Source organism: Spea bombifrons, chromosome 5 (assembly GCF_027358695.1).
Source record: "Spea bombifrons isolate aSpeBom1 chromosome 5, aSpeBom1.2.pri, whole genome shotgun sequence".
NCBI lineage: Eukaryota > Metazoa > Chordata > Amphibia > Anura > Pelobatidae > Spea > Spea bombifrons.
The window spans coordinates 1,810,531-1,825,911 of record NC_071091.1 but is presented as its reverse complement, the minus strand read 5'-3'; the positions used below and the strand labels follow the sequence as shown (position 1 = coordinate 1,825,911).

Sequence of the window (15,381 nt, the reverse complement as noted above, 5' to 3'; positions counted from 1 at the left end):
TCTAAATCCCATTTTCTCTAATAGGAAATCATGTTAGAATTGATCAGATATTAACGTTCTCCCTGGAGCTCTGCGCGGTGTGACGGAGGCTTTGCTGCATCGTTAGTCCGGCCTCTTGTGTTCAACATCCTTTATTTGTCCAAATTTACGGCTATTCCTTTTAAGCCAAAAAAACATCTAAAAAAAAAAGACACCGCTGTTAATCATATTTATTACGCGATTTAACTTTCAGCATAGTCTGAATCTTTGTAAATAGTTCTTAGACTGATAATAATGTCAAAAAGGTCACTCCTCGAATGTCATTTTTTTAAAGGGAATCTATCATCAAATGTTTAACTCCGAGTATCAGAGTTTTCAAGTTACCAATCCAATACAATTACTGTATACAGCGCTGGGGGTTATATTACTGTATACAGCGCTGGGGGTTATATTACTGTATACAGCGCTGGGGGGTTATATTACTGTATACAGCGCTGGGGGTTATATTACTGTATACAGCGCTGGGGGTTATATTACTGTATACAGCGCTGGGGGTTATATTACTGTATACAGCGCTGGGGGTTATATTACTGTATACAGCGCGGGGGGTTATATTACTGTATACAGCGCTGGGGGTTATATTACTGTATACAGTGCTGGGGGTTATATTACTGTATACAGTGCTGGGGGTTATATTACTGTATACAGCGCTGGGGTTATATTACTGTATACAGCACTGGGGGGTTATATTACTGTATACAGCGCTGGGGTTATATTACTGTATACAGCGTTGGGGGTTATATTACTGTATACAGCGCTGGGGGTTATATTACTGTATACAGCGCTGGGGGGTTATATTACTGTATATAGCGCTGGGGGGTTATATTACTGTATACAGCGCTGGGGGTTATATTACTGTATACAGCGCTGGGGGGTTATATTACTGTATACAGTGCTGGGGGTTATATTACTGTATACAGCGCTGGGGGTTATATTACTGTATACAGCGTTGGGGGTTATATTACTGTATACAGCGCTGGGGGTTATATTACTGTATACAGCGCTGGGGGGTTATATTACTGTATATAGCGCTGGGGGGTTATATTACTGTATACAGTGCTGGGGGGTTATATTAATGTATACAGTGCTGGGGGGTTATATTACTGTATACAGTGCTGGGGGATATATTACTGTATACAGTGCTGGGGGGTTATATTACTGTATACAGCGCTGGGGGGTTATATTACTGTATACAGTGCTGGGGGATATATTACTGTATACAGTGCTGGGGGGTTATATTACTGTATACAGCACTGGGGGGTTATATTACTGTATACAGCGCTGGGGGATATATTACTGTATACAGTGCTGGGGGGTTATATTACTGTATACAGTGCTGGGGGTTATATTACTGTATACTGCGCTGGGGGGTTATATTACTGTATACAGCGCTGGGGGGCGAAGTCCTTTATTTAGGGGGGTCTCGCTATATACTGCGGGGGTCACCTTGGCATTACGTGTCACATTTTTGTGATCTCTCTGGTTTTTTTTACAAAGAATTAAACACTAAGCTGATGGATTTCGATACATTCCTGCCGATGTTACAACATATATCCAAGTCCAAGGAGAAGGGGACGTACGAGGACTTCGTGGAGGGGCTGCGCGTCTTCGACAAGGAAGGGAACGGGACAGTCATGGGAGCCGAAATTCGCCACGTCTTGGCGACGCTTGGTATGACGCAAAATGACTCCCCGATAATATTTAAAGCCAATATTAATATAACAAAAAAATGGTCCTATTCCCCTAATGTACCGCGTCGCCTTAAGCAGTCCTGGTTTTGTGAGGCCCTTTGAATGTAGGGACTGCAAGAAGCGCTGCGGGAATTGTTGGCGCTAAATAAAAAAGATAATAAATAAAATAATAATAATGCTATTAAATAATAATTATAATAAATAATAATAATGATAATATTAGCACCAAGTATTAAAAAATGACATACATTATTATTATTATATATTTTTTTATATATCGCCATCATATTCCGTAGCGCTGTTGTCAACTAATTTCCTAATTAATATTAATTTGTCCCTTCCCAGCCCCCGTATGCCACCGCCGCCAGTCTTCAAAATAATAATCATTTTATTTACTTGTTAATTCCTTTTTTCTCTACAATCACACTAATTTATACTTTCTATCTGCCCAGGGGAAAGGATGACGGAAGAAGAAGTAGACAAGCTCATGGCCGGCCAAGAGGACAGCAACGGCTGCATAAATTACGAAGGTACCATAAGATTCATGAAATCCGTCCGTTTTTAACCAATAATATCGCAAACCTGTGCCGTGTGAAATATTCGCAATATATTCAAAAATCTGACATTAAAAAAAGAACAAGAATACTAAGCCAAGAAGCTGAAGCTTCGCCAAACCTAAAAACAAATAATAATAATGGAAACGTCTAAAAAGCCAAATGCAAGAATTCTAATTAAAAATTAATTAATTATATATTTATTTATATTAATATTTAAGCTAATTATTATTAATGGGACAATTGTAAAGAATTCTTAGTTATATAAAAATGAATAGCATCACAAATAATAATTTATTTTATCATTTAAAATATTTATTATATATAATATCATTATTTTATAAATTATTATTTTAAGTTATTTTAAGAGAAACTTGAAGAGAGAGAGCTTTAAGAAAAAAAAAAATCTTATTTTTTACCCATTTTTTGGTTCAACATTTTTGTGTAGTAAAAATGAACCTGTAAGCCGTATATCCAAGAAAAAAAGGCTTTTATTGGCATTAAAATCTAAAAGTCTCAGTTCGCTAAACGTATAAATCTTCTAATCCGCCTTTTCCAACAATTTACGGTGTTTGCAAACTGCAGAAACCTCTGAAACGTTATCTGGAACTTGGACTGAAATATTTGTCTCCTTGTGAAATTTCTCAAAAATAAAACTCTACCGCGTCGAAGGAAAAATAATAAAAAGCAAAAGAATTTTAAAAAAAAACCACATTTTTGCCAATAGCGTTTTTTAAAACAATTCTGTTGTCACTCCAAAAAAAAAAAGGAGAAAGTGTAAAACATTATTCAATTATTTTATAAAAAATAAAAATATAGAAATAAATTACTTTTTTTTTTTGCATTGTTACAAAAAACGTCTCTTTTTACTGTAGGCATCATCCAAAAATTTGGACTCCTCTAAAATTTGCAAGGTTTTTAAACAGCTGAATAAACGAATTATTCCAAATTTCAATTTTTTTCCACCTTTTGAAGCGAAATCTCTTTTTTTGCAGTTTTTTTCTTTAAAATAAGGGTGGCTTCAGCTACGCGGGACGCAGCAGGGATAGGATGAGGTTGCAATGCATTCTGGGTATTCAACTTTATAAGTTAAAAAATAAAAAACGTCGTATTGGGCTTTATTCCACCAGTCTGGCCCCGGACAGGGTCGCGGACCCATTCTACAAGCAGCGGGGGCTCACCTGCTCCAACTAATAATGAGATTGAGTTATGGGATCTGCCGACCAACACAGATGGTTTTATAGAATTTTTGCATTTTTTCTACCTTCTGCGAGACCCCAAACTTTCCTTGAGTTTTTTTCGTGTCGTTAAGCTGTGTCAGTCCGAGAACAATCATGTTTTTTATTCTTTGTCGTTATTCCTGCAGCCTTTGTGAAGCACATCATGGCAAACTGAACGTCCGGCATTCACCGCTAGACGGTAATAATACGGGACGTCGCTGTCAGCGTGTTATTAACCCTCAACTCCCATACAGCTCAGCCAATAACCACTGTAGGAACATAGACCCTGCCGACAGATCGGCCCCCTCCGGCCCCCATCCAGTCGCCCGTTTCTCCTGCTGTAAAGACTCAAACCTTAATCAGTCGCTGGTCTCGTCTTAGATTCAGGAGCCGTATGTCTATCCCATGCATGTTTAATCCCCTCGCTGTATTACCCTCTACCACTTCTGCTGGGAGGCTGCTCCACTTATCTACCGCCATCCCAGAAACCATAGTTTACCCACAAATCAGATACACATGTTATATTGTTATATATTATATATTATATATATTAGAGTTGAAAGATAAGAGTTTTGAAGTAGAACAAATTATATATTAGGAGCGGGTCACGGGAACTAACCCCTCAACCTTATTTAGAAATACAAGCTAACACTGGAGTTGTTCTGGGGCAAAGTTTGCATACTACACGGAGCAATCACCATGGAAACCAATGGAAAGCTCCATGTGCTTAAATATTCCTTTAACACCTTTAAGCCATATTTATATACTAAGGCGCTCTCTGGATCTGTGGAGATACGACCAATACCTGCCGACATTCCAAACAGCCAAAGAGGGGCAGGACTTTACCGAAAATAATGCCTTTTACTGGGGCTTGGGGCAGAACCTCATCAGATAACCTCATTAAAAACTCACTAAAATCATTTAAACGGCCCCAGACTCCGTCCGCGGGATTCAGACGTTATTTCCTTTTCTTCCGTAGGCAAGCCGACCCGAAATGTGGAATTACAGCCATCATCATCATCATCCTCATCATCATCAATCCCATCGCCGATTACCCTGCCCGGACTGGAAATCCTTCCATTATACGCCCTATGATTTATGACAACCGCGTCTGATGAATAAACTCTGCTTCTTCTGATACTTTAAAGGCAGAACTTGGAATTCCGGGGTGAAAAAGCCGAGACGGAATTCTGGGGAAATTATTGTGGGAATATTATCTGTTCTTCCATTCTGAATGAATAATAAAATACGGTAAAATATATTAATCGCTGGTGGATCAATCTTCATTTTCTTTACCGTCATAAGGAATCGCTTTTTTTTTCCAGTTTTTTCCACAAAAGCATTTTATACCCCCAAATAAATTAAAGGGGACGCGCTGCACGATCTATTTTGAGCCACTTGCCGTATTATCAAATCAACCAAATCATTTTTGACAATAAACTATTATTTCTCAAATGATTTTGGTGTCATTTTTTATGACAATTGTTAAAGGATTGTGTGATGCAATATTTGTCTGACCTGGGGGAGAGAAGAGATGGGAGAGAGGGATTTAAATACACGAAAACGATTTAACAAAGGACGGGAGGGAATTTATTTCAAAGCAGGAGAAAGAGCCCGGAATCTAACACTAGAGAGTCAGAGACTGAGATGGAATGGAAAGAAGTTTTTTCTTTACTGAGAAGGCGGTAGATAAGTGGAACAGCCTCCCAGCAGAGGTGGTAGAGGGTAATACAGTGAGGGTATTAAACATGCGCGGGATAGACATACGGCTCCTGAATCTAAGACGAGACCAACGACTGATTAGGGTTTGAGTCTTTACAGCAGGAGAAACGGGCGGAATTTTTTGTTTTTTAGGTTTCTGTTAGTCTTGTGCTTTCAGATTGGTACAAATTTTAATATTAACAGGTTTTTTTAAATTAACAATTTTGTTAATTCTTTCAAATGTCCTGAAACGAAGAGGGACCCCAACGAAACAAACAAACACATCTTGTTTGTCTTCTCACAAGAAAAGCAAAAAAAAACAACAAAAAAAAACCTCACAAAGCAGAGAGCTGGAGATTTCCCCCTAGGATCTCTCCCCTAATTGGAGGATTGAGGATAGGAAATCACCGCGAGAGCGCTCATTCTGGTGGAAGTTACCGCCGGGTTGTGTCCGTGGAGATGCGGATGAAGATGGAAGGTAGGGAGAGAATTGAAGGAAGAAGATGAGGGCCCACAAAGTTCAGATGAAAATTCTGAGCTTTGTGCTTTGTTTTCGTCCGATTTTTGGGGTCTGGCCTACTTTTCAGACACAAGTCTAATTTATACAGCACGAGAAGCTAAAGCTCGTACACCTCTGTCTTCATAGTTTTTGTCCTAAATATTTTAAAAAAATTAAACATTTCCAATCTTTCATATTTTTGGTACGCGTCGAACGTTTAGGGGCACTTTGCGGCTTTTGGCGCGATTTCTGCTCTCCAGTCTTTGGCTTTTGGGAAGTTAGGGTCAGAATGTATAATTTGCATTTTTTTCCCTTTTTTTTTATCCCTTGCCAATCCCACGTGGTAATTTCAGAAACATAATATGATTATTTCCAAAGCAAATGAGAGGAAAGCCGTTTCTATAAAGCTCAAAACGCAACCATAATTTGTGTATCGCGTCTGGATCTTAAAACGAACTTTGGGTGAAATGCGATCTGCATAATAATACAATACGATGGGAGCACCGAGGCTGTCAGATATACTGTAATTAAATCGCATTGCAAGCAAATAGGGGTAAAAGTCAGCCCTATATAATGCAGAGGGAAGCCAGGGAGATATAACTCCATCATATTCTGCAGCGGGGTACAATGGGTTAACAGAACCTAACAAGTAACAGTTTAGGCAGAAACAAAAGGTGAGGAGGGTCCTGTTTCAAAGTGAACTTCAGAAGCAGAGATCTGAGCAGAAGAACACAGAGAGCTTGAATCTTGAAGTGTACAGGCAGCCAGGGAAGAGATGTGTTGCTAGGTCAGTAAGGGTTAACATGACCAGAGTCAACTTCAAGCACTAACACTCGCAAAGTCAGTCATCTGTGAGTTGTGTCCGAGGGCCTGCAACTTTAAATTTTGCAATTGACAGGCGAGGGCATGCGAGGGTATGTAAGTTCAATGTGAACTTGTATGTCCTCGCCTCTAACTTTACAAATTGTATAATATAACTATAGAATTCCATTAAAAAAAATCAACAGGGGTCCCCAGGGCATCCAATATTTTGATGGGTGATGTGTTATAAACACAATTAGCTGTGGGCATCGTTACCCCACCTCCAATAGCCGAAAGCACGGTCAGGGAGCTTCTCCCCCTTACGTGATATCACATACCGGGGCCTGATTTTGGCAGCACAATGTCTTGGGCCAGCCCTGAGCCCTTGGTCTCATCTTAGATTCAGGAGCCGTATGCCTATCCCATGCATGTTTAAATCCACCCACTGCATTAGTCTCTACCACTTCTGCTGGGAGACTGTTCCATTTATCTACCACCCTCTTAGTAAAGGCAGGAGCAGTCAAGTCTCACCATTTGTTCATACCTTTCAGAACTCATTATCTGTTCGATGACAATACAGACAAGGTTCCAGCTGAATCTGAATGGATCATTCATGCCAATTACTACACCCTACTCAACCGTCACAGAATAACGGCAACACAAGCAACGATATTATGATATTAACCACGTAAAATGTCACGGAAGCGTCCGGGCGGCCCTTGTACGATCCCATATCCTTAGGAAATAACAGCTATCAATGTTTATTGCCTCTTATAATGAAATAATGATTGATATTCACCTCCAGGGCTGACGGTTTGGGTTATACAGCGGCCCGGCCCGCCGAGCGACCTCCAGTCCTATTTCACTAGAAATATTATTTGTCCTTTCAGTAAATTAAAAGGAATGGCTTAGAAATCAATACCTCGCTGTCCGCTGGAACGTTTCCCTGCTTGTCTGAAATGAAGCTGTCTGCCGGTGATTTTCTGTCTCGGGCTCTTATGAGAATTAGACGCAAATGAAAGGATGAAAAGGAAAATAACCGATAAAGGTTATTCTCATAAAACATTATATATATTATTGCCAGAAGCTTCTCGAGTATTCAGAATGTCAAAGTGACAGAAAAAGAGAAATATTTCAAGTACATTGTGAAAAAAGGGAACGTGGGGCTGTGTAGATGCTGCAAGGAGCCAAGCGCTCCAAATCCCCGTATATACGGCGCTTATTCACTAAGAGGTGAAATGACAAGTAGATATTTAGTTATGTAAAAGATGCTTTGAGATTGGCTTTTCGTGTATAATGTATAGTTAAATCAGTGACCCGGCCCCGTATAAAGGGGCCCCCTGGACCAGTAGGGAAGGGGGTCATGACTGCTGGCTCATGCTCAGGGCATAAGTCAGGGTCCTTTCCATTGGTGGGTAGCTGTAACATTGTTGCAGCTATTAGGGTTATATTGGGGGTAAGAGGTGAATCTTACCTCTTTCTCCTTTGTCACCGGCTACCTTGCAGACGTTCCCCTCCCGCCCGCCCTCATTTTTGTTCTCAATCTGGTGTTTAATTTACGCTCATTCTGGTCTGTCCGGTTATTTATCTATTTGTTACCTTTTTATTTCAACATGTTTTTGTTTATTGTCACAGCTGGGGTCTGGGTCCCCTGGCCAGCACGGAGTTAAAGTAAGCATGGTATGTTTGCCCATAATGGGCTTGGGGAGGCACGTCCCGTGGGCGGCTGATGGCACCTACGGGGCTAGGACTCTTGGTTCATGTGGATATTATCTGCCTGTTGGGCTTAGTGCTTAACAGCTGGCAGGTCGTTTTAGGTTTGGTTGTGTGTTTCACCGCTGGCCTGGGGAATGTTTATTCAAATGTTAATAAAGCTGTGGCCAAAAGCCCTTTTCCCACCAATGGTGTCTGTGTCTTTATTTGGGGGGATATGTTGGGGTTAGCTGGGTGTTGGGTTTCTTGACCCGGGCTATGGGCTTAAGCAGTCATGTATAGTTCAATCAGCGAGACAGCCCCCGGTATAATGTATAGTGAAATCTGCGAGCCGGCCCCTGTATAATGTATAGTTAAATCAGCGAGCCATTTCCCTGTATAATGTATAGATAAATCAGTGACCAGCCCCCTATATAATGTATAGATAAATCAGTGACCGGCCCCTGTATAATATATAGTTAAATGAGCAACCCGGCCCCCTGTATAATGTATAGATAAATCAGCGAGCCGGCCCCCTGTATAATGTATAGATAAATCAGCAAGCCGTCCCCCTGTATAATGCATAGTTAAATCAGCAAGCCGGCCCCCTGTATAATGTATAGATAAATCAGTGACTGGCCCCCTGTATAATGTATAGATAAATCAGCGAGCCGGCTCCTGTATAATGTATAGATAAATCAGTGACTGGCCCTGTATAATGTATAGATAAATCAGTGACCGGCCCCCTGTATAATGTATAGTTAAATCAGCGAGCCAGCCCCCTGTATAATGTATAGATAAATCAGCGAGCCGGCCCCCTGTATAATGTATAGATAAATCAGTGACCGGCCCCCTGTGTAATGTATAGATAAATCAGCGAGCCGGCCCCCTGTATAATGTATAGATAAATCAGTGACCGGCCCCCTGTATAATGTATAGATAAATCAGTGACCGGCCCCTGTATAAAGGGGCCCCCTGGACCAGTAAGGAAGGGGGACATGACTGCTGGCCTAGGCCTAATGGCTTGTCAGTGTCCCCTGTCCTTATTGGCTGTTCCTTGCAACTTTGTTGCAGGCCCTAGGGGTTATAGGAAGGTGAAGGGGGATCATCTCCCTCTTTGCCTTCCTGGAGCTGCCACAGCACCTGTGATTGTCCCGCCGCCCACCCATTGGTTCATCTGTCAGGTCAGGTTGTTTTTTCTTGTTTTCTGTCTCGCTGTTTTTATTGTCACAGCGGCGGTGTTGTTCCCCCTCTGGCCAGCGCTTATGAGTTCGTTATCTGGAATTTGCCCTACGGGCTTGGGGAGGCGTGTCCTGAAGACGGCTGATGGCATCGGATGGACTAGGACTCTTGGTGCACGTGGTACAATAACCGCCTATCGGGCCCAAAAGGTTCGGTAGCTGGCGGGTCGTTTAAGTATATAATTATGTCGTTTATTGGTTTATGTTCTGCTGGTCAATAAAGGGGGGGGATGTAATAAAGCTGTGGCCTACGCCCTACCCACTACAATTGTGTCTTGTTTCTTATTTCGGGTATTGGGTGGGTATTTGCTTTGGGCTATAGGCCTAAGCAGTCATGTATAGATAAATCAGTGACCGGCCCCCTGTATAATGTATAGATAAATCAGTGACCGGCCCCCTGTATAATGTATAGATAAATCAGTGACCGGCCCCCTGTATAATGTATAGATAAATCAGTGACCGGCCCCTGTATAATGTATAGATAAATCAGCGAGCCGGCCCCCTGTATAATGTATAGATAAATCAGCGAGCCGGCCCCCTGTATAATGTATAGATAAATCAGTGACCGGCCCCCTGTATAATGTATAGATAAATCAGTGACCGGCCCCCTGTATAATGTATAGATAAATCAGCGAGCCGGCCCCCTGTATAATGTATAGATAAATCAGTGACCGGCCCCCTGTATAATGTATAGATAAATCAGCGAGCCGGCCCCTGTATAATGTATAGATAAATCAGCGAGCCGGCCCCTGTATAATGTATAGATAAATCAGCGAGCTGGCCCCCTGTATAATGTATAGATAAATCAGCGAGCCGGCCCCCTGTATAATGTATAGATAAATCAGTGACCGGCCCCTGTATAATGTATAGATAAATCAGCGAGCTGGCCCCCTGTATAATGTATAGATGAATCGGTGACCGGCCCCCTGTATAATGTATAGGTAAATTAGCGAGCTGGCCCCCTGTATAATGTATAGATAAATCAGTGACCGGCCCCCTGTATAATGTATAGATCAATCAGTGACCGGCCCCCTGTATAATGTATAGATCAATCAGTGAGCCGGCCCCCTGTATAATGTATAGTTTAATCGGTGAGCTGAAGAACTCTCAATACATGAACTATACATTATACGGGGCTGGCTCGGTCTGTCTTGCTACTGGGTTTGGATTTAAGAGACTTTGGATCTCCTTTCATTTTTCAAACGACCTCCAACAAGGTAAAAAAACCCATCAGATAATAAATACAAGGAGTGTTCAGCTTGAAGCGATTAATATTCCATTTATAGCAGCCCCGGCCGCGGATGTATTTTGACTGCTGCTGTGTTTGGCTCGGAGGACGGAGGTTAAGAGCCGCCATCTGAAAGCTGTCATTACCCGGATAACAAAGCTCTGTGTATTTCTTTCCCGCGGCTATTTTTTGCGAGGTACCACCCTGCCTGCACCGCGGCCGCTTCAACGCAGAACGCTGTGCGCACATTCCACGGAACCCACCGAGCAAAGAATGTATCAAATAAAACAGTGTTTCCTCCCCAGTGTCCCCAACGCTCGCACTCATGGGACCCCACCACAAAATTGAAGGTTTCAGCTCACGCAGACAGCGGCCAACTCCCATCCACAAAAAAAATCCATAACTGCCGGGAGGCGGCCATTCCTGATGCTAACGACGCTGTCATTAAATTCATTTACTTTTATAGAACTCGCTGACTGTTTTCATTCACAAAAACCCCCAATATATACATTTCTAACGAGCGAGATCAGAATGAATCGACAGAAGAGACGGCGGAAGGGATTAATCCATTAGAGAGATGAATGAGTTTAGTGATTTCTTTTTTAATCCTAGGAAATAGTTTCCCTCTTAGAAATTCCTGCGCTGGGTAAATCTGTAAACACCGTTTGGGGAGAAAAAATACCAAAAAAAAAACCCATAAAAAATATATATTATATGAATGGAGTTCTCTGGGAAGTGAAGCTGATGCTTCATGATAGACTGTATATATACAATGTATATATATTATAAATATTAAATCATTATATATTATGTATAGTATATAGTATTATATATATTATTATTGCTATTATTATTATTTTAGTGAATGGGATTTTGTGTAAAAATGATCAAAAAAATATTCTTAAAAAGGCATTTTTTTTAATTTAAATCTGTTTATTAGATTTTTTTTTAAAAACAAAGGTTTAACATATAGAACATAGTAAACATGTTACCCGCCATAAATTCACCGCCATGATCAGTTTGGAGATTATCATCATTTTCCAAACCCCTCTTTTTTTAATAATGTTTTATGGGTTTGACCTCTAATATTATTTTATCTAAAATAATAATAATAATAATAATAATTGTTGCTTCTAAACTATGACTTATATTATTTTATCTAAAATAATAATAATAATAATAATAATAATGATTGTGGCTTCTAATCTATGACCTCATCAAAGCTACATTGAAATCAATGGATTCAGAGCATTCTGTAGGGATAGGAGGTACAGCTATGCATGTATATGTTATTTATGAAGATGTACTTGGCACTTTACAGTATAATAAAGGGGAGATATGATTGGTGCAGCCGTGTAATAAGGACAGTGGTCTTCAGATATTTTGATTGGGGTACAATACATATAAATAAATACATTAGAAAAGCAGGTCCTTGACCCGGAGAGCTTACAGTCTAAGGTACAGGTGAAAATCCAACAATCCTGCTTGGGGATGGCGAAACGACTTGAGCTCTGGGCAACCATAGATTCCGAGGGGCTTCATCTCCCCAGGGGGCTCCGGGGGGTATATGGGCTAAATGTATTCATTGAAACTATTCCGAACGCTAAATAATGGCGTTTACAGATTAAATACGGCAATGCGTTTGCGTTACAAACCCCCTTATGTGCATCCCCCATCCGTACTTCCTGTTCCCAGGATCTGCATGATTATTCCTCCCCATTAACTTATCATCTCTTCCCTATTATCAGTTAACAGTCCTCCTTTCATGTTACAGAAATATCCCCAAGTTGATAACAACGTGTCAACGCCTGGGGGAGAAGTTTGTACGTAACCAGTGATCCGACTGCCCACCTTCTGAAATTAGGGGCTGGGAAAAAAACCCACATTGAGAAATAAAATCTGTCGATCTTCTTCATATTCACATTCCCCGCGCAATAAACTGTCACAAAGAGACGCACGCACACGCTCACTCATTCCCAGACACGCACGCACACTCTCACTCATTCCCAGACACGCACGCACACTCTCACCCACTCCCAGACGCACTCACCACACACTCACAATCCACGCATTCATGCTGCTGCGTCGGACGCGGCCCAGGACAGATAAGTACTGTTTGTTCCGCAAATAGAACCCAGCGTTTCTTGATTTATATAACCTCCGAAAACACCCCAAGTGAATGAAAGCGCCGCGCGGAATGAGATCTGAGCGCGTAGGCGGCAGCACATCCTGGGTTTTTGTCATTTTTTTTTGTATTTGCAGAATTCTAAAATAAGGAGGCGATAAATTTCATTGACAAACACACGCTGAGCATTTTAATAAAGCTTCTTCACGGGACACGGACATGTTCGGGTTCCCGGAGAATCTCTTGGTTCTCGAGCTCATAAAGGTCTGGTATTGAGTAATGATTTCCAGCGCCGCGCACGTCAGGAAAGCTGACTTCCCACAGAAGTTCAATATAACCAGGGCGTCGGGTAAAAGAGCCACCTGTAGCGTTAGGGAACGCGGGTGGTCCGACTCGACAACACAGTCCACGCAAGACAAATGATCTGAGCGGCAGGACGGTGACTCGGTTTTATTATTTTTTTTTGCATTATCGTTATTTTATGTTTACTTTCATCAAAATCATCCCGAACTCCGGATCCTACGGTGTGGTTGACCGATTTCTTGCCAATCGCTGGCCGCTAAACTTCTTCTACGGAGTATCTGAGAGAGGGGATTGTGGATTAAGTTATTAAGTGATTATGTATTACATTGAGTGACTTTCTTGAAGTCGTATTAGGTTACTGCTTTTATTTTGGGGGGGGTCGTGGAAATCTTCTGCGAAAATGAGTTTTCTCGCATTTCATCGTTGGCCACTCAATGTCCAAGACGACTTTATCAAGATCTAGTATTTGATGCGATTGTAACAAGAAAAATACAGTTCCTGTCCTAATTCCAACAGCATCTCTTTTCAGACATAAAATGTGTAGATCTACTACCGGGGACAATGCGTTCCAACCCAATTACAGGAGTAGCTGAAGGCCCTTGGAGGAGCAGGCCGACCTTCTGGAAGGTAGTCTTTGTTCCCCTCGGCCTCCTTGAAGAAGGGTTACGTGAAAATCTGACTCTCCTATCTTCCCGCGGGGGAGATAAATTAGTTACCCCAAACCCACAAGGTCAGGAGGACCCAAAGACCGGGAATGTCCATTGTCAAGTGATGTTGAGTTTGGCACAACGGGCGGAATGGTCTTCACTGCAACAACAGCCATAAAGAGAACCTGTTTCTTTGTTACTGGTGGAGTGAACGTTCTTAGTAGTAAGACATTCCGGATGAAAGCCATAGGAATCATCTGTTAATCATTTGTTTGCCGGGAGAAATGTCAATTTAAATTCCGAATCATGTTGGTATCTTCATTAAATTAAGAAAATGGACGGAAATACAGTTCTGACTATGGGTAGAGTCGGGTGAAATACTGAAATCCAAGAATGTATCGACAAACGTGAATGGAGGCTTTCAGTGGGGTCTATTCTTTAAACTGCGAATTGACAAAAAGTGAGAGTTTGCAGCAGTGACCTCTTAGGAGTTGGACAAAAGTCAAGTGAGAAAGTGTCACGTTCTGCCCAGGCTGCGGAGCTGCATATCTGTCTTGCTTTAGTTTCTCTGCTTTGCTTCGATCCATTCCTGGATTTCCTTTTGCTCTGTTCTGATCTTCCATTCCGTGTTTCTGCTTCAGCTCTTTGCTTCAGCTCTGTTTCCTTTATAAGGTGCGCCCCACCCGGGTGTTCTGTTTGTCTCAGTCGGCAGTCTAAGGTATGTCTCAGTGCCATGTGGTTTGATTACATGTTTGGTTTGTTTCGTACCACTGTCAACAGGGATTAGCGTTAGGACCCACCGTCATTGGAGTACTTTGGCGTAGTGGTGGGCTAAGCATACTATGGCCATATCATGTGACGGAATCTCCAATAGTTATCAATCAGTCTTAGGCTAGTTTCTGTATTCATGTTTGTGTGTCTCTTTGCCCTTCTTCCTTGTATCATCTGAGGATTTCGGTTCCTCTCTCCTCTCCCCATGTCCTAGTCAATATGGCCTATCCTTGCTTAAAGGAGAAGCGTCCGAGGATTCCGGCTCCTCACTCCTTCCCCTGTGTTCCTTGCCTTCTTCCCTGTCCTCTGTAGTGCCCTGTATCATGTATATCTTGTCTAGTAATGTTCATTCCTTGTCTGGTTCACTGTAGTGCCCTGTATCATGTATATCTTGTCTAGTAATGTTTATTCCTTGTCTTGTTCACTGTTGTGCCCTGTAACATGTATGTCTTGTCTGGTTATGTTTCGTGCCTGGTCTCCCTGTCCCTTGCTTGTTATGTTTCTGATATATCCTTTGCTTAGCTTCCATACTCCAAGCCTGCAGCATCCTGCACGTGATTCTAGTGATATGCTTCATGCCTGCTCCAGGATGCCTGCAGGATATATCTTCACTTAATTCTGGACTTCATCCGCTGCCATATCAGGGCGCTGGTATTTGGCTGCACAACCCTAGGTGCTCAACTCCTGGGTGAGGGTGGTCGCCCTGCAACCAGGCCCTGTCCAAACTCCACTACTGCACTGTGACTCCTGCATACAAACATCGGGCGCGCTGGGTCCTTTCAGTCATCTGCTTGGACCCAGTCCGTGACAGAAAGTCTCCTCTACCTTACGCAAAGAAATGAAGGAAATGGAAAAAAACGCTTTAAAAA

General features: G+C 41.9%; 1 protein-coding gene across 2 annotated transcripts in view; it reads left to right on the top strand.

Annotated features, from left to right (window-relative positions):
* Positions 1–15,381, top strand: part of MYL3 (myosin light chain 3) — a 262,285-nt gene that overhangs the window by 13,890 nt on the left and 233,014 nt on the right. Inside the window, exons 4-7 of one of the 2 annotated variants that reach the window (XM_053468345.1) lie at positions 1,537–1,710; positions 2,183–2,260; positions 3,651–3,703; positions 4,484–4,959. In XM_053468345.1, coding sequence (XP_053324320.1) covers positions 1,537–1,710; positions 2,183–2,260; positions 3,651–3,679 — 281 coding nt within the window. In that variant the 3' untranslated portion in view covers positions 3,680–3,703; positions 4,484–4,959. Of the gene's footprint in view, positions 1–1,536; positions 1,711–2,182; positions 2,261–3,650; positions 3,704–4,483; positions 4,960–15,381 lie in introns of those variants that run through there. The other variant, XM_053468346.1, reaches the window with a different exon arrangement.